Source organism: Spermophilus citellus (genome assembly GCF_964194105.1).
Source record: "Spermophilus citellus genome assembly, chromosome: 14".
NCBI lineage: Eukaryota > Metazoa > Chordata > Mammalia > Rodentia > Sciuridae > Spermophilus > Spermophilus citellus.
The window spans coordinates 62,844,409-62,865,482 of NC_138194.1; the positions used below are offsets into that span (position 1 = coordinate 62,844,409).

The 21,074-nt window shown below is 34.1% G+C and overlaps 1 protein-coding gene across 1 annotated transcript; it reads left to right on the forward strand.

The window, feature by feature from the left end:
• The first annotated feature begins 443 nt into the window (after positions 1-443).
• On the forward strand, positions 444-20,979 carry CIBAR1 (CBY1 interacting BAR domain containing 1). Its single transcript, XM_081265712.1, has 9 exons — positions 444-687; positions 1,217-1,451; positions 3,605-3,673; positions 4,353-4,454; positions 8,551-8,655; positions 13,930-14,043; positions 18,724-18,783; positions 19,065-19,184; positions 20,568-20,979. The coding sequence occupies exons 1-9, from the start codon at positions 662-664 to the stop codon at positions 20,661-20,663; spliced, it is 927 nt and encodes a 308-aa protein (XP_081121838.1). The 5' UTR covers positions 444-661; the 3' UTR covers positions 20,664-20,979.
• The last annotated feature ends 95 nt before the right edge of the window (positions 20,980-21,074 follow it).

Genomic DNA, 21,074 nt, shown 5'->3' on the forward strand with positions numbered 1-21,074 from the left:
CTCCTCATCAAACTCTCAGGCTCTTGAGGCCAGGGACCCCTGGTTCTTATCTTTGTATTGCTCCCAGCATCTAACACAAGCTTTTCCACACAGTAGGAACTCAATAATTACTTGCTGAGTAAATAAAAGGTTAAAAATTACGTGGTAAGCACTTCTTCCAAAGGCACCTTCCAAGAGTCCACATTTTCATATTCAACACAGAGAAATGCAGACAGACAAGAATGTTAGGAGACTTAATTTCGCATAAGCAGAGCCTGGACTCCATTTATCTTTAGTTTTAGGTCCCCCTCCTGGTTCCTAGTTGATTGGCGTTTCTCTCCTTTGCTTAAGAACTGGACACAGGGGGGTTGGTAAGAGCAGTGCATAGGTAAGATGAAAGGTCCAGGCTTCCCATCCGCTGCCGGCGTCCGCTGGCCTGCACCGGTGGGCACGTGGACGCCGTCCCTCCCTGCCTTGCTCTGCTCCCGCTCCGGCTGGGCACTGGTCGCCTCGGGCATTGACCGTGGGGGCGCGCGCCACGTTTCCATAGAAACGCCCCGGCCGGCGCGGCTGCGCGCGGGGCGGGCTCTCGGGCTCCCGGAGGCAGCGGCTAGCGTTCGGGAGTCTCTGAGCCCCAGTCGTTGGGCTCTAGCCAAGGGTCTTTGGCGGTTCGTGAGACAAGATGTTGAGGCGCACCCTGGAAAACCGGTAACAGCCCGGGGCCTAGCTGCCCAGGGCCGCCCTTACGCTAAGGCTGGGGTAGGGAAAGTGGAGCCTCTCCAAGGGGCCCACTGCGCCGAATTCCGACCCTGGGCCGGAGGCTGCACAGCCCTCTCCGCGCCCAGGGGCCTACCTCCGCGGGCTGCAAAACACTGTACTACCACCCACCGCTCCTCCAGGCTTCGGTCCCTCACTGCCGCTGGCGGTGCAGAAGCCGGAGAAGCTGCCGGACGCCCAGGCCGCTCGGTGCGAAGCGGCACAAGCAGTCGCAACCCCGCTGCAGTGAGGCCCGCGTGGTCCGGGCCTCATTACGGGCCTGCAGGGTCTTGGATAGGGAGGCCGGGATCCGAAGGGGTCCTGGAGGAGCGCAATTCGCCCCGCGCTTCGGAAGACCGTGGGATCGTTGAGGGGGTTTGCGCCTTCACGGCTGCAGAATGCCCCGAGAATGTTTTCATATCAAATTAACGCGAAGCCATCTCAACGAGAATGTTTTGCTTTGTGTCACCTTTTTCTCTAGGGACGCTCAAACCAGACAACTGCAAGATGCTGTCACAAATGTGGAGAAGCATTTTGGAGAGCTGTGCCAAATCTTTGCTGCTTATGTACGGAAAACTGCCAGACTGAGAGACAAAGCAGACCTCCTGGTGAATGAAGTCAACGTGTATGCCTCTACAGAGACCCCAAATTTAAAGCAGGGCCTGAAAAACTTTGCTGATGAGTTTGCTAAACTTCAGGATTATCGACAAGCAGAGGTATGGAATGAGGTCAGAGCGTCATTGATGAATGAGCCAGGAAGTAGAGGATGAAGGAACCCCTGAAGACTTTGATTATAATCTACCTTACTGCAGTGGCAAACGCACACTTGATGATAAATGCATATTTTCTTGTCTTTAACATTGTGTTAGTCTACTAAAGGGAAGCTTTTTTGTGATTTACCGTTTCGTTCTAAAATTTAGGGTGTATTTGAAGTCTTTCCCATTTGCCAGCTTTGGCGAAGGGGAGCCCTTGTACAGAGAGAGGGTTTTAAACCTAGTGCTTATGGGGGGAAAAAAAAGCACGACTTGTGTTTTGTGTGCACTTAAGTACATTTAAAAGTATGACGAAGATGGAAAATGTTGAGAATGGCAATGTGAATGACTGAACGGTTACTAAATGCGCAAGCTATTACTGATGTTTTCATGATCTATAGCCGACCAATGGCAAGGCTATGATGTATAACATAGTGAGACTCTGTGAGGTGGTTGGTTGGTTTGTTTTGCTTTGCTTTGAGTGGCCAGGAACTTGTGATTGTTTTCTTTCTAAACCCCCCCTTTTATCCCTTTAATATTTCATAAGTGCTTTCACTTGTGTTTATTTTGTTTCAAGACTCAAGTTGCCTTGTCAGAAGTTGCCCAGTTAGAACTCCATTGCTTTTTTTCTTCTTTTCATCAGTGCTTTTGGTTCTGTTTTTAAAGCCTAAAAAAATTTCAGTTACCAAAAAGTAAAACGAACACTAATATTTGAACCCATCATTATTATACAAACAAAAATTTGAGTAAAAAACTCTCCGGTACCTTTTAGGAAAATGTTGAGTTCTTGTCATAGACATTTCTCAGTTATACATGAATACACAACTGGGCATTTGTTTCAAAACTAATTTACAATCACAGGTAATTATAAAATCTTATTGTAGCCAATAATTTCCCCCTTTTCTAGATTAATGCTATTATCAAATAGCAAAGTGAATTGATTTATATTTGTTCTCCTTTTATTTTCCTTGCTTACCAAATGGTGGAGGTGCTAATGACAAAAGGTAGGCAACAGAAAGGAGAACAGAAAAAAAAAAAACAATATGGTAATCCTTATACTATAGAGTCAGTGTATGAATTATAAGAAATGATATAGACTAAACTCTCCTGATTATTCATGGTTTTGACTTTGGGATTCCAAATATTTAAAAGTTAGGTGAGAACTTGATTGTTTTTCTTCATTTTCCTAAAATATTAATATTTCCTAAAATATTAAATGAAACATTTTATAACATTTGGTTTTCAAAAACTAAAGGAAAATCAATATGAAATGAAATGATCTTACATTATATAAATATGTATCAAAAAAGCTTTCCCTGCCATAAAAATACGTGTTCATTTTTAGCAATTAAATGTCATTTGCATTACCTGTTCTGACAGAGAAAATTTTAATGTCCAAGAGTTACTTTTCTTATGCTATATTTATATATGCACTTGCCTATTTTGAAAAAGTTTCTTCAGTTCCTTCTACTAATTTTATTAGTAAAAAAAATCATTTAAATTACTTTGTTATTAAAACTATGTTTAAGGAAAACTGATTAATTCTGGGTAAAAAAAATACAGCAATATACTTTCATCAGCAATACAGACCACTTGTGATCTAGGGTTTGATAATTCACAAATGGTCGTCAGAAAAAAACTGCAGCTAATATTGTAATCCCTAAGCATTTTTGCTTTTGAGGCTTGTTTTCAGTATGCTAGATCTTTCAGCTTCAATTTTCTGGAAAGATCTAATATCTGAATATTTAGTCTAACATTATGCTAAACAACTGAAAATGGTGGCTGTATTAAAATTTGAGATGTCTTGAAAGGTACCTGAAAACTACTACTAAACACTAAGCTCCTTGGAAATCTCAGACTTTTTTTTTTTTCTTTCTGCTTTTACTGTTACTGTAGAGCTTACCAGTTTTTAACGTGTTTGAGTTTATATTCTGTCTTACCAATTTCTGGTGAGTATCCTTTTACTCAAAAGATGGGTTAGAAAGTGACTTTTAATTTAAAATTTAAAAATTAATCTGTACAGTGATTTCAAAATAAACAACATTTTATTTCAGCATTTAAAATTTGATATCTTTATATGTTTCTTTTCAGTTATATTTTATAATAATTTTCAATAGGTTGAAAGACTTGAAGCCAAAGTAGTCGAACCTTTGAAAGCTTATGGAACCATTGTAAAAATGAAACGGGTAAGTAAATCTATTTTCTTATCCTATTATTAGGTATTCTGGCAAAGGGCATGAGGTTTCCAACTCTCCTTTTAATATAAAATACAAATTACATGGAATCATTCTGTTTCCATACTCTGAAAGATAATTTTTGGATATTTAAAAATAATGAAATATTTTTAGTGAGCTTACTAAGTATACTACTGTAGCAGCATAAGACATTACTATGGAAGTTTAAACATATTTAATATTTATAGTCATGAAGACTGTATGGCCAGAAATTGTTTTATTAGATGAATATGTTTATTTTTGTTTTTATATATTTTTTCAAAGCAGATATGACACTTGTACTTTTAAAATGAATGTGACAAAGTTCTATTTTTAAAATCAATATATAATTTACATGTAATAAAATTCCTTCCTTTGTAAGTGTTCAAATGTGTATGCCTGTGTAACCACCACCACAATCAAAAGTATATATGTAAATATATTGTATGGTTGTAGCTTTGCATTGAGTGTCATTATTTTGAGAGATTTTTAAAGAAACATGCATGCTCTTTCTCTCCCTTTTTCTGACACACCCCCTGCAATAATGATAACTATGATAATGGTGCCTGAATGAAAATAAAAGCATTCTTCCTTTCATAAAACAATGTCTTATTTATTAAATCAGAAATTAACAAAAAATGCTTATTTGTAGGATGACCTCAAAGCAACACTAACAGCAAAGAATCGAGAAGCTAAGCAGTTAAGTCAATTAGAAAGAACACGGCAACGAAACCCATCTGATCGACATATAATTGTATCCTTTGAATTTTGGTCTTAAAAAAGTGTTTTGTAAGGTATGCAGTACAAAAGTAAATGTGTATGGAAATTATTCATTTATAGTTTTAAATTGTGGAGACTTTTAATATAATGCTGAAAATGAAAAAAATAACTGTATTTAGAAGTTCTCACTATAGAAATTAGCTCATTGTAAAGAGATTATACCACCTAACTCAATTCCCTTATATTGTTTCCACAAATAAACAACCCACTCATAGATGCAGATGTTTTCAGAGTAAATTCAAATTTTTGAGTTGTTTTTCCACGGTGATTACTAAACATTAATTATAAAATTAAAGACCTGTCATTACTGCTAATATATCAAGGCCTTTCTGTCCCACTTTTGAAAAGAGGAAAGAAAAAATCCTATAATAATTCCCTTCATCCTTTAAAAAGTAACTCACATGAAACCATAATTATGACTTTCAGCCAAATACCCTCAGGAGTTTCAGAGAGTATACTGAGGTCCACAGATGGACACAAAAGAATCTAAATAGGAGTATCTGCTGAAACAAGGTCCTTATGGTAAACATTACTATTTCCTAACCTAGAATGTACCTTGTTCATGACTAATAAAAACATAAAATAGTTGCTAAGTGCTAGCAATGAGGATAGGTAGGACTGTGTAGAAAACACTAACTTATCCCTGCTGCCTCTCTTTCCCATTCCTTATGTGTCTCCTTCCTACTTCCTTAAGGTTGTTACTACTCAGCTCAGCCAGAAACCACATGAGGAGTGGCTCTTTGGGGGCATTTGAGGTTCCAGAACACCTCCATTCCTGAGGGGAGTCCCTTGAACAGTGATCTGGGGCTGCGCCAGTTGCCTGGTCCTTCTTCCCATGGACCAAAGGTACATAAGCCCAACCTTATACTTAAGAAAAATGGGCAGCCTAAGGGCTGGGAGTACCCTTTGGAGGCTCTGATAGGAACATCTAGACAATTATTGAGGCTTAAGATCTCAAACTAGAGATTATAGAATCCATTTTAAGCAAGTCAAACGAGAGAATGCTGGAAAATTCATGACTGACACCTAGAAACCAAGTCAGAAGCCAGGCAAGAGCACCAGTGTTTAAGAATTAAGCTAGATATCAATATTTTCTTTGTTTTGTTCTTGGCGGGGAGGGCTATATGAAGACAGGTAAAATATAACATCTGGAATCCCAAGCAACTGGCAATTAAAACAGGAATAATAGTATTGATACTCAATACAGAAATGAAAGCATTTCTAGATGAAGATTTTTTCTGACTTAAGTGTTCTGTATGGGAAGAATTAAAAGCAACAATAGAAAAGATTATTGTTATAGGTGAATTGATTTGCTCACTGGTGAGATCTACAACTTACGTATTTTGACAACCTGAGACTAGAAAATAAATGCAATCTACAGATAAATGTATTCAACAAAAATATAAAAATATTCAATCATAGCATCATAGTATTTTTACCAGGATACATCCTTAAAATTCAACTGACTCTTTGTTCAGAAGTATTCTAAAGTTCAATATGTAAAATAAAATGAAGTCCCTCTAGTAAAGATAATGAATCCGGGCTACAGATATATATAGCTCAATCAGTAGAGTGCTTGCCTCATAGGCACAAGGCCCTGGGTTCAATCTCCAGTACCACACACACACACACACACAAAGATAATGAATCCTAGATCTTTGCCAGCTCACTACTAAGGCCAGCCCCAGGTGACTTCGGAACAAGCTCCCCCTTTTATAATTATCTGAAACTCTTGACTGATTCCTTTAATATAATGATAGCTGTATCTTATATTTTAATAGCATATTCTACTCAAATTGGTATACTGAAGAATTTTGAAGAATTTTCAGTGAAAGGAAGAAATATTAAAAAATCTATATTCGCTTTCCTAAAACTAGCTGTGAGACTCTGGATGAGTTATTGTGCTCAGACAAATTTATTTCAGACTTTCAAAAATGAATACAAGTTGCTGAAGGATGGTAAGTTAAGATAGAGGTCCCAGCTATGGCTACTGTCCCCAATGCTTTCCTAGTTTAGTGAACTCTACATATACTTATATGTTTTAAGGTGACAATATCAATAATTGGGAAAGAAAAAGACATGAATCAAAAGGAAATAGTCACAAGAACTGAATCAGTTATGTTTAATAGTATTAGGAATTAATTTGCTTGAATATTCTCAGCAAAACATTGACATCAAATACTGATTTTTTTTCATTATAAATCTCCAAAACAGTTCTATATTACATTTCTGTGACGACAAACTCCTAAGCAAAAAAAAAATATATATATATGTGTGTTTATATATATATATATATATATATATATATATATTAATACCAGTTATGATTAAGCTGAGAGTTTCTGTGGTTAGACTTTACATTCCATATGATAAATGTATGCACAGATATAAATGAATTCATTTTTTAGTGTTTGGTATCTTGAAATTGTGTAGCTAAGTATATAGTTCTGTAAGAATACATGAGTTTAGTTTACTGAAAAAATTGTTCTCTTTGAAATGTATTTTTTTCCTTTATGAAAAATTCCAGTCACAGGTGGGTAATAAAGTGGTGTATCAAGAAATGGATCCTTATAGTAAACCCTTTTACTTATTTCAATTTATACATTTCCTTAAAAAAGAAACCAATGGCTAAATGTCACAATATTACATATCATAGAAATTTAATGACAAATGCAAATTTTCCCCAGTTATTAAATGATTATATATGAGACTTTTTAGCAAATATAATTCTAGCATAAGAAACAACTTGATTAGAATTTAATCAGAAAATTGGGCTATGACTTTAAAAATCTCTGTTATTGTTGAAGAAAACAACTTAAATGTGTTTGGGCAACTATTGTCTAAAGAAAGAGATGTTTAAAGAAATAGATATGAAAACTGAACAAACTACGTTATGTACACATACTAATATGTAACAACAAATCTCACTGTTATGTATAATTTTAATGCACCAATTTTAAAAAGAAGTACGATTAAATTGGAAATGTTCAGCATTCAACAGTACTTTGTCACTGCATATGACTGTTGAGTGCTTGAAGTGCAACTAGAATATCCTAGGAACCAGTTTCCACATTTGTATTTAAGTTTAATTTAAATGTAAATAGCTATATGCAGCTAGTGGTCACCATATTGACTACACAGCACAGATCAAGATAGTTGTAGTACATTTCAGCATACATAAAGCAAAGCATTAAATTAGTTATTAGTGTACAAATTTTTTAATATGTATATGCTACATAGAAATAGTGTAATGTTAGTATCTGAGATATTTGTAGGGTATATACTATTCCACTGGATTAAGAATATTATAAAATTAGAACATTTGAAGAACTATTAAACCTAAGCAAGGTGGTATAGTAAGAGACTTTAGATATATACTTGCTAACCTTAAATATTTCAGTTATGATAGATAATTGATAGGGAGGGAGAGAGGGAGAAAGGGAGGGAGGGAAAGAAAGACAGGAAAAGAAAATTAGACTCTCAGTTGTGGAAGGAAGGAAAGAAAAGAAAAAAATTAGACTCAGTTGTGGAAACTGACATAGCAACAGGTCCTTCTACTGTGTGTTTCTCTTAGTCCTATAGAAAGATGATTCCATCAAATCCATACAATAAATAGTCCTATGAGATAAACTTTATTGTATTTTATAGATTGAGATAATACTTGAGAGAATTAAAAATACTTCCCAAGTCCTTTCTTAATAAAGTGGTAAGGGGAAGAGAGAGAAAATAAAGGATAAGAATGATAAATGTTATAAGTAGTGAAATACAAGTATTAGAAAACAGAAAATAGTCTCACAGTAAATCTTTCTAGAGTGATAGGAAAAAGATGATTTTTATAGAAGGGAAGGATTTTTGTTTGAAATCATGAATCATGTCACTTAATAGATTCAAAATTCTTTATTCTACATGTCTTATTATATAAATCATTTTATTGTATGTGGTAAAATATAATATTTAACAATTTATACTATTATGTCAAAAGCCAATACTACATTAGTAACATGAATAGACTCAACAGAATGGATATTGATTTGATTTTTTATATCTTTGGTTGGGGAATACTTCTACAGGCAGAATCTGAATTACAGAGAGCAACAATGGATGCTACCCGAACAACTCGTCATCTGGAGGAAACTATTGACAATTTTGAAAAACAGAAAATTAAGGATATAAAGGTAATTAAGAATTAAGTTTCAAAAAAAGTTTTCTAACCTTATTTTTTCAAACTTATGAAAAATTACTGATTTTTTTAGACCATACTCTCTATGAAAAAAGATGTTATAGATCAAAACATATAATGTGAAAATAATGGTAGGCAAAGGAGCTGCATTTCAACCAGAGATTAGACATTCAACTTTTTATCCCAAAGACTGTTTTAGGGAAACTAACAGTATGTTTTTATGTATCAAATAGCATTTGATATGTAAATTATCTTTGAATCTTCACAATAGCCCCACAAGAATGGGTGGTGTTATTAAGAAATTAAGCAGAGAGCCTGTAATAGGAGTATCTCAGGAGGCTGAGGCAGGAGGATCCCGAGTTTGAGGCCAGCCTTAGCAAATTTAACAACTTAGTGAGACCCTATCTCAAAATAAAAAAATTTAAAAAGGGCTGCGAGTGTAGCCCCAGGGTTCAATCCACAATACAAAAATTAAAAAAAAATAATAATTAAGCAGAGGTACAACTTCGCCAGAGTACCATAGACAGAAACGAGCTATAAACCAGGTTTTTTAAAAAATCTGCGGTTTCCATTGTAAAAACACTATCATTAATATCTATTATACAAGACTTTCTAATAGCTATTATCAAATAATAGGGTAATAGCCAACCATATAAATTTTCATCCACCACCACAATAAGGTGTTTTAGTCAACAAAATCACAATCATTGCCTTATTTCTTGTAACACATCATTAGACAGAAACCTTTTTACAGGATCATGAAATTCAACAGGTCTTTGGTGGCTTTTTGTTTATGTATCTTGGAAAGAAGGACTGATTATAACTACTTTATATACTTTAAAAAATTACCTGTCTTTTTGGCTCACTGAAAATTTTCCCAGTAGCAAGTTTTAAAATTTTTCTTCCCACTTATTACTAGAAAGAAGCTTTCCTGCTTTTATAAGGTATAATCTTATTTGCTGGCAGCTGGAAGTTTGCTGGGGCCCCTTTGGCTGTGGCTCTCAACACCTATCAATAAAATAAACATTAGTTGCCAGTTAATTATATAATGCCTCTCTGAAATCCGTGAAACAATACTCATTTGCATCTTTAATTTCCTATCATAATTTCAAAAGGATTTCAGAACTTTACTTTCTCAATTCAGTCACAGGCTTTGCACTCTGCTGTGTAAGAATCTAAGGAGGCTGCCCTGAGAAAAATGCTTTTACCAAGCTGAGAGAATAAAGGGGCGGGGGGAGGCATGAAGTTCTACAATTAATATCCTCTCACGAGAACTAGAGGAACAAGGCTTTTTTAGATAGTTATCTTTAACATGAAAAATGAGAATGGACACTTCGGAGGTATGCCTGATTCCACTGCTGCCTAAGGGCTTCCTTAGTAATGCGAATTGAGTTTCTCCCTCCACCACTGACTCTTCCTTGTGCCTGCAAAACATTTTTACACATGGAAATTCATCTCTGATTTTTGAGCTCACTTTGTGTTCCACCTGCATGCTTGCTAACTCTACAAGTGTTAATTCTTTGAGCATCACCAAGTTAACTATGGAGGCACAGAGGATGAGTGCAGAATTTCCAGAGAAAATGCCTGCTACTGGGATTTCCTGAAATGGGAAATGGAGGGGCTGTACAAAGAGCTTCCAACACCTTCTCCTTGCCTGCAGTATCATGCCCCTAAAAACAGAAAGTCCTCTTATGGTTCTGGGATGGGGTACAGGAAGAAACCTTCACCTTTAAAAAGTTGAGATAAGCCAGACACAGTGGCACATGCCAGTATTCCCAGTGTCTCAGACAAGATCAAAAGTTTGAGATCAGCCTCAAAACTTAGTTGTCTCAAAAAAAAAAAAAAAGAGCGCGAGCGAACAAGCGAGTGTGACCTGGGGACTCAGCTCAGTGGCACAGCGCCTTGCATTCAATCCCAGTTCCAAATTCCAAGTATAAATTTACTGATTTTGTGTTTGGGGCCATCACCAATTTGAGAATATTTTCATCACCTCAACCTTGGACTGTCAGCTTCTAAATCCCTGCCTACCTCCCACACCTAAGTAGTCCATATCTTATGTGTCTATGGATTAGAATCATGCATAGTATTTTGTGACTATTTCACTTATCATGCTTCCAAGGCTTATCCATGTTGGAGCATGCATCAGTACTTCTTTTATGGCCAAATAACATTCCATTTATTATATGGATATTGTTTTCTTTATCCATTCATCAGTTAGTAAATGTTTGGATTGTTTCTACCCTTTGGCTATTAAGATTATTAATGCTGATGTAAATAAAAATTCATGCCCAGGTTTTTGTGGACATTTTTTCTTGCATACATACCTAGGGGTGGAACTATCGAATCATATGGTAACTGAGTAGCCAGACTTTTCCAAAGCACCTGCACCATTGTACATCCCCACTAGCAGCATATGTGGTTTCTAATTTCAGTACTTCCTATTCATCAGGCTTCTTGATCGCAGCTATAGTACTACTGGGTATAAAAAAATAAATGGCTATTTCGATATTTTGCCCATATTTTAATTTTTTTTATAACTGGGTTACATTTTTGAGTTGTAAGGGCTTTTTAGTGTATTCTGGATAAAAGTTCCTTATAAAAATTTGAAATTTTCTCCCATTCAGTAGCTTATTCACTATCTTAATGGTGTCGTGTGAAGCACAAATTTTTAACTTGTGATGAAGTCCAGCTTATTTTGATTTGTTGCTAAGACTTCGTTACTAAATCTGTGATCCTTGTTTTCTTCTAATACTTTTAGTTCTTAATACAAGAGTATTTGAGTCTTTTATCCATTTAATTCTTGTACATGGTGTGCACTAAAGATTGAATTTCATTCTTTTGCATTAGATTATCCAATTGTCATACTATCATTTGTTGAAGAGATCACTCTTTCACCATTGAATGGTCATATCCTTGTTGAAAATTAGATGTTTTTACTTCTGGACTTTCTCTCATTGATCTGAAATTATCCTATGCAGTACCACACTGTCTTAACATTGCTTTGTGGCAAGTTCTAAGATCAGGTTGTGTGAGTCTTCCTATTTTCTTTTTAGATTGATTTATCTATTCTGGAGCTGTATTAATTGTAGAATCAGTTGGTCAATTTTCCCAAAAAAGTCAGCTGAAATTTTAATAAATATTGCATCAAATCTATACATCATTTTGGGAATAACATCTTAAGACTGATTCTTCTAAACCATGAATATGGAATAGTTGGACTGTTAAATTTTCCTTTACGTCTTTAAACTATATTTGTAGTTTTCCGTATATGGTTAAGTAGTTGATGTGAGCAAGAAACAAATTTTAATAGCTTCCTTTTATTATAAACATAATATGATTTTTCCATAAAATTATAGAGACAAACAAGAATATCAGCATTCAAAAAATAATGCTAGCATTTTGGTTTAGATCTTTCCACACTTGATCCTATGCACATATACCAGAGATATAGTAAATAAGATTTAATAACAAATATCTCTTGGGCACTGACTATATAGCAGGTACCATTTTATGTAAATAAACTCATTTATTCCTCACAACATACTTATGAGGAAGACACTATTATAATAAATATAAAATTTATTGTGGACACATTCATGGTAAAAAGTAGAGATCCGTGTCATTCCTCTTTGATTTACTCAGTATTTTGTAATATGGATATTAATTTAACCAGGCTTAATGAACATCTAGGTTATTTTGCAATTGCAGATGGCTTTTTTCAACCTTTGTTCTGGTCCAGTTATTCTCTTGGGATAAGTTGCCAGAAGTGGAGTTCCTGGTTCAAAGAACACACACACACACTAATTGTAATAACAATTTTTAAACCTTATGTCTGCAAAGATTGAACAGTTTCTTTTCCTATTAGACTCTGCATAAGCATACATTCAGCTGATGGGTAAATAAAAAAAATCAGTATTATAATTTCATTAGTACTGTTAAAGCATTAAGTACTTTTTCATGTGTCTAATGATAAACTTTCTTTAGGGCTTGGTGCCCTTTTTTGAAACAACTCTTTAAGAAAATTAACTCTAAAGAGATGTGTTGCAAATATATTTCACTTTTACTGCTTATGGCATTTCTGCCACCTTAAATCTTTGTTTTTGTTGCTAAGTCTATTGGTGGTTTTGGTTTCTGCCTTGGTGTCATACTAGAACTGTTGCTGTCCCCAACATTACATAAATATTTGCTTACGTTTTCTACTTTTGCGTTTTTAGAATATTGTTAAATATTTTTCTTGTAATTATGAGGTAGATATATAACTTTTTCCTTTTGATAGAAAGATCTGTTGTCATCCTTTCTTGAAGAGCATCTACTCTAAGTTTTCATTTCCCCTTGCTTGCCTGTTAATATATTTTTTTAAAAGAAAATGCTAGTTTTTATTTTAATTTTTTTTGCAGATCATACATTTATAGTGTTCAAAAATCAATTTTATTAAACAAAAATATGTAGTGAAATATCTTACTCCACTAAACATCTTGCTGGAAGCTCTAATATTAATTGGTAAATAATACTTTCTAATTTAGCCGATTTACTTCTTGAACAGGTGATATGGCTTGTCACTTTCACTCTCCGGTTTTCCCTGTAGGAGTTTCCACACTCTTAAAGGCACTTGATTCCTAACTGGTTAGCAATTATCTTAGGGAAATAAGCAATTAAGAAAGTCTCAGTCCTGGTCAGAAGCTATTCCACCTCTAAGGCATCCTTGGGTATCTGGCGAGTCTAAGCATCAAATCCAAAACTATAACTTAGCATCATGCCGTTTATAAGTCAGTTGCTAGGTCAGTATACCAAAGCCCTCTGTGACCTATATAATAAGTGAAATAAGAGTCATTGTTGGTCATAATTAACAATCTCTTATCCCAGAATACAGTTTTTGTGGGTTTTTGTTTTGTTTTGTTTTGTTTAATATCAGTTGGAGTTACTAAAATACCAGCTTCAAAACTTAACTGGAATACTTAAAGCATGTACCAGATAACTTGCTGGCATACATTTTAGTCAGATCTTTATTTTCATAGAGCTGTCAATTACCAGGTATAAAGATAACTGATAAAGAGTATGACCAGTAAACATTTTGTATAATTTTAAGGTTCTGCCATAAAAGGTGTTTACAAATATTTCTATTTTGGTGTATCTTTTGTACTTTGTCTTGTAGAAAAAACAAGATACCTTTGTCTTTCATAAAATGTAAAGACTGTAGTGGGGAATAAGTACTTTTAACTGCATTCATAAAGCAATTTAAATGACTAAATACAAATCTTTGTTTTTCTAGAATATATTTTCAGAATTTATCACAATTGAAATGTTATTTCATGGCAAAGCTTTAGAGGTCTATACTGCTGCCTACCAGAATATACAAAAGATTGATGAGGATGAAGATCTAGAGGTAGGACTATGTCTAATATGGTTCTGTTAAGATGAAAATGTTTCAAAGAGAATATTAGTTTGTATAAGTAAAAATATCTTAAAAGTTAGAACACTACAATGGTGATTATTATGTGCAGTCCCAAACACATGACTTTTCTCATTTTTCCATTTATTTATTTTTTAACTTTTCAAATTAACCATAGTAAAGTTCCAAGACAATTTATAGTAAAACATGATCTACATCAAACTATTACATGAAATAAAAATTGTGCATTTTCTCTGGTGATATAAATACTAAAGTGTACTTAACATTGATTTGAACAACATTTTGAATGTTTATGCCATACATGATACCCAAAGCTTTTCATTTATTTTCTTATTCAATCCTCTCACAAACCTATGAGATAGTTGCTGTTTAGTCTCATTTTACAACTACAGAAGCAGGCTTAGAGGCTTTAAGTTCATTATCTGTGACCACTAATAAATACCAAGATCTGAATTCCAATTGGCTTTGTGTAAATTACTAAGCCATGAAATAAATTTAGGTTTTATTAAGGCTTGCTGACAGGAGTTTTACTTAAATGCAAATAATTCTGACTGTCCAATTAACAATTAACATTGGCCAATCAGTAAGTATCAAAGCCTGGACTTCAGTAAGCACACCCAAAGAGCAAATACCCTACCTTATCTTTCCAAAGGAGAAAAAAATGGTTTGAAAGTGTTTTTGCTAAATGAGAGAAAATATTCAAGTTAACCAGAATTCTGTATTAATAAATGGCTGATTTGGGAGTGTCTCCCATTTGCAGATTCTGCAGACTACCCTCCCTCCCCATCTTTTTAAAATATTCTTAACTATCCATAAAAACATCCTCTAAGCCTTCTTGTCTGATTACTCAACTGTTTCCAGGAAACTAAAATGAAGAAAGGTGCATGTTTATTATGTTTGTTTCTGATTTTATGTCAGTTATGCATATGTGATCATAGTTATATATATCATTTGTTAACAGATGACCTCGTAAGTGTAACCTGCTTTAAATACTAAATGTTTTTTTCACTCCTTTTCATGTTGTTTTCAAAAAGATTATTAAGTTTTTAATCTGTCATTTATAAAATAGCAAATGTTTCTATAGTGATTACTTTGGGCTGATTTATACATTTTGGCTATGCTAGTTATTTTAATCTTCCTATCTTCATTTCTATGGATGAGAAAACCAAATCACAATGAAGTTAAACTTCCCAGAGATCCCATAGCTTGTTAAGTAGCAGAGCCGGGGGTCAAATTCAGAGGTCTGATTACAAAGCTGTTTTAATCCTCTACACCATACTAGTAGAAGTATGATTTTGGGTGAATCACATGAATCATTTCCTGCAAGGAACAACACTGTACTAAGGGGCAGGTTAAAAATGATCCCCTACACTTTCAGTCTTTTTCTAATACCTTTCATATTCCACTTGTGAACTGATTCTAAAGTTCCTTCAAGTCCTTTGTTCCCTAAGACTTTTCCTTCTCATTCAGGGGCTTCCTTTGTAATTCCTCTTACCACTACTCTTAATCACCTCTTAATCAGTCTATGGGAGACAGATCCATGAAAACTAAAGGTCCCAGGGTGTGTGGTAGATGTGTTTTTAGTGGTACTCTCAGATATGATTTATTACAGCAAAAAGCACATAAATAAAGTAAAATCAATATGGGGAGAAGGTGAAAGAGGCAAAACCTGGAGGAAACCAGGGCTAAGCTTCCAAGATCCCTCTCCCAGTTTATTGAGCACCTGTGTTTATTGAGCACCTATAACAACAGGCATCATTCTAAGTGCTGAGGATTTAATATTGTGAAAAATGGTCTAACTGATCAAAGCAGGAATTTAAAATATACCAGGAAATTCAAACATTAAAACAAAACAAAAAAATACTGTGTAGCTGTTTAAGTTTTAAAATTCCATTAAAAAAATGCTGTATATGATAATAGCATTCCAAATAGTCTCCAGAATCAAAGACTTGAGAGATAAGGAGGATGACTGACAAAAAAGTCCTGGGGCAAGCTGCTGTGAATATAGAGCAGTGTATTTTAAATAGTTCACAGTATAGGGGAAAGCACTTCTTCAATAAACCAAAAGCAGTAAGTAGGTCCCAAGAGGATAAGGATCCTATAAATACAAGGATTCTTGGAAATACAGAAAATACACAGGGAGGGACAGAGAAATAATTCACTGTTCTTCCATGCAGTCCATGTTCTCTGAGAACCACTGAGATGATATTTCAGCATCAGTCAACTTTTTGCAGTTAGGCACTCTGATTACATTCAAACTATCTTACCTTATTTGTTCTTCACATAAGTAATGTTGGGCCCCTTCAAATGTTTTCCCCTTCAAAAATCACTTCTATGCAATCATTTCAGATCTTGAGATCCACACCTAGAAGAGATCTTGGATCATGTTGGAAAATGCATTATTGCCAATAAATTAATCTTCCTGTTGATCTGTTCAACAGCAGATTTGTTGTTTTGCAAGAGATTAATTGTAATAAATATTTAACTGTTTTAAGCTTATCCTAAAAGTTCCATGTTTTCCATTTTCTGCTTATTTCAATCTTTGCTAGAGATGTTTAAAATGTTCAAATAAAAAATATCAATTGATTAATAAGTCATCCAGTTTTTATATCATACCTGGACACCAGTATTCTGTCTGGCATCAAAATAGAATTTAGTCCTTAGAAACCTGCTAACCTAATTAGTATCCCAGAATTGCCCTAAGTTTTGTCTTCTAAGTTTCCTTTTGTGTCTTGCAGTTCTTAAAGGTTTAAAGGAATGTGTACAGAAATCACTTGATTTGGGTCTCCTTTTTCTCTCCCCACAAAATGGGGTTTAAGTTCATATTAAATCATTCTTTAGGCAAAAGTGAATTACATTATCTATTGGGAGGACTTGCAAAAAGAAAACAGCGTTTCCTACAGTAGTTGTGGCAAAGGTTTAAAGGAATGTGTACAGAAATCACTTGATTTGGGTCTCCTTTTCCCCACAAAAATGGGGTCCCCACAAAAATGGGGTTTAAGTTCATAAATTATCTATTGGGAAGACTTGCAAAAAGAAAACATCATTTCCTGCAGTAGTTGTGGCAACAGATACTTAATCCATTAAAAACGGACATAACTATATTCTTGAGAATAAGAACAGTAGGAGCTACTGACCAGAAAACAGGGGAAAGCAAAAGATAGCATTTGACTTGGCTCTTGAAAGATGAATGAGTTTGTCGGGATCCCAAGCTGAGGAACTGCAAAGGCACAGTATAACATTATATATGTTCTCCATATAAGTATGTAGACTACAAGTGATGAATGGTAGGTAAGTTTATTAAGCCTTGGATGTCACCTAAAGTATTTGGTCTCTGGTACTACCAGAGTCAACCACCATAAAATGTTTATTTTTTAATAGAGAAATAATATGGGGCTGGGGTTGTGGTTCAGTGTAGAATGTTTGTCTAGCACGTGTGAGGCTCTGGGTTCAATCATCAGCACCACATATACATAAAGATATTGTGTCCAACATCAACTAAAAAAATAAATAATATACTTTTGGTCTTCAGGCAAATCTAAGTAAGCTATAAAGAAAATTCTATAGTCTGTAAAATTAAAAGTACCTCAGGTAACAAATTTAGGGAGAAAGGCTTATAGCTTGGTCTACTAGGTAATATAGATATATAGAAAGGCTAATGCCTTTCACAAACAAATTAAGTCTAGAGCTGCACTGCCCAATATAATAAGCTACTAGGTATAATATATGGCTTATTTAAGGTTATATAAGTTAAGGTGTAAATTCAGCTCCTCAGCCACATAAACATATCAGGTGCTTAGTAGCCACACATGACCAGTAGCCATCTTTTAGGACAGTACAGAACATCAAATATTTCCATCAAATCAGAAAATTCTATTTGACAGTGCTAGTCAAAAACAAATTTGGGAGAATGAAATGTGGTCATGAAAAGAGAGTATGTGGAGTACACAGAGAATTAATTGAAGGTGAGATAAGTTCTTTCAGAGAAACATTTTTTTTTAAAGAGTAGCCTAAGGGAAAGGACATAAGCAATAGAAAGGAGATATGAATAAATCTAGCTTTCAAAAATCTAGCCTGCTAGCACAATAAAAGGTTTCTAATGCCATGGAAAAGAAAAGTTTCAGGATTGGACAGGGAAGACAAAGACAAAGATTTTGGTGATTTTGATAAGGGATTTTTGTGGAAAGTGAAAGCCCAATTGTAGTTTGCTAAAAAATGGAGATGAAGTAGAACATTTTAGAAAAATTTAAGAAGTAACACTGTACCTTGAAGTTTAAAAAAATATGTATCTGGAGCTCATTTTCTAAAGGAAACCTTTGAAAAATGAACAAAATTTTTGTTTGTACATTTAAAGTTCTAAAGAAAAAATATACATTGGAAAGGATCAGGATGCTTGCTTTTTAAAATAAGGATACATTGAAGAGTTTGAAGAAAAAGGGAAGTTGAAGAAATTCACACTTGTTAGTCTGTATGTTAGAGCTATGGGGAAGAAAAAAACCAGAGATAGGATCCTAAGTTTAGTAGAGTGCTAAGATTTGAAAATACTCTCTTAAGGGAATAAAAACTGACAGGTCATGGCATTCCAGATCCTAATGAGACTGGAATCCATGAATTAATAGTGGCTCCAGTTTACTCTTATGTGATTTTCCATAGCAATGCTGCAATGAAGTTAAATTGATGAGTCAAGAAAAGGCAGAGCAAAAAGAATCAAAGGTATTCGAGCTACAACTGCCTTACTAGCTTGCATACTCTTTGAAGACCAGAACTTCTGCAATTTCCTGGTAAAAGCACTCAAGTTTTTGTTTCATAATTAATTATTGCCTATATCCCCCTTCATTGTACACAGTTCCAGTGGATAAGACTATCGTCTTAAACTCACAATAATTCAAATTTTGTCCATGAAGGGTATGCTTTAAAAAATCTTGATTAACTTGACTGTCTAGATTTTCATTTAATATCTCCTTTATAAAAATACTGTTTTATCTTTGCAATAGGTTTTCCGAAATTCTCTGTATCCACAAGATTATTCATCTCGTTTAGATATTGTAAGAGCAAATTCAAAATCACCTCTGCAGAGATCACTGTCTACTAAGTGTGTATCTGGAACAGGACAGGTAAGCTAAAAACCATTTAAATCCAAGTTTCTGCCTTTGGAGCTTTTCAGTATTTAAAATGTTTCCATTCAGTCATATACTTTACTCTATCAGGAGCTATTTTCTGTTTTGTAAAGGACAGAAAACTACACTCTGTTATTTCTTATCTTCTATAGTCACACATTATTCTCTGAAACAGAACTCTTTGAGAGCAGAGATGAAAAGACAGAAGAATACTAATGTAGATTTGTTGTCTGGTATATGAAGAGCATAGATTGTAAATTCAGTTTAAATCTCGCTGTCATTTAGATTTACCCAAAAAATGAATTACAAAATGAATTACACTGAACATTTTCATGACTCCAGCAATACAGCTCTTTAGAGAAAAAAAAAGAGCCAGTTTTCTTTTTTCTTCTAACATCCAGAAAGCCAAGAGTAACTGGACTGAGGATAGCATGCCAAACTATAGTCTAGAGAGCTCTGACCTTTCTGTATCTAGCCTTCACAATTTAAAACTGAACAAAATATTTTCCAAGTACAACTTTTAGATGAAAATAGAAATCTGACTAAATACCTTCTATTTTCATTTGATTCTCTTCTAAGCATTCATTTTCTGCTTTATAGTTACATATTTCTTCCCTCAACCAAATTATATTTTACTATCTTCTGCATTAATGTGTGCTTTGCACATATATTCCATAAACTTAGTCATTATATTACATATAAAGTTTTGACTATTTGAAACTAGTTAAATATTACCTATAAAGTTTTGACTATTTGAAACTAGTTAAATATTACCTAAGTTAACTTATGTTTGTATAGTACATTATCCTAGGATTTTCAACATTAGCTCTATTGACTTGGGACCACAGCTCTATTGACTTGGGACCACGTAACTTAAGAGAAAGGTTATACTATCCTATCATTGTAAAGATACTAATTAAACAGCATCCCTAGCCTCTACCCACAAAATGCACAAAAAATATTAACAGTTGAAACAACCAGAAGTGTCCACTAGGAGTTATAATCACCCTTAGAAAGGGTTAAAAGCACATGCCGAACATAAGCTGGTGAATTCAGATTCTCAATTCATTCCATTTAAGTCCCACTATTTTTGTATCAGTATTTCTGTGACATGCCTAGTTGAAATATCCTTCTGTTTTTGCTATCCTTTTGATGATTTACTAATGCTGTTTTTGCAACCCAAGAATTTTTTTTTATTCATAATATACTGAGTCCATATTTTGTTACTACTTACTGGTAGCTATCTAACCAGAATTAAATGGTTAATTTCATATATATGATAAATTTCTATGTACCCTTGTAAGGGCATATAAAAAGATACCAAGAATGTAAAAATATTTTAATAAGTATCTTTATTTTTAAAATATTAATTTTTAACAGATAGCTACCTGTCGGCTAAGAAAGGATCAACAAGCAGATGATGATGATGAAGATGATGACGACTTAGATGTTACAGAAGAAGAAAATCAATTTTAAGTAAACCTCATTTCCATTTTCATCTTAAATGACTTGAAATTCTAGATTACTAAACTGTAAAACTTTATATTCAGTTGATGGGTCTCACCTCAAAATGAAATCCTACTAAAATGGAAAAATAATTAAAGAAATTTATGCTCACCAAAAATGAAGGTTTTAAAAAATGATATACCCTAGTCATTTCAACATTCTACCCTAGTGTTATGTGATTTTTTTTAATATAAGTTCCAGTAAAAAAAAAAAAAGATTATGTATTTCAAAACATTTCAGATTAATTCACTATACCTAGTTGAAGTTGCAACAATAGATAAAAAGATTTTAATAATTCTTCATGGCTTCTTTTTAAGACTCCCTGTAGGTATGATTACAAATTCTACTTCATAAAGCCTTAAATTAAAAGGTTTTAAAAAA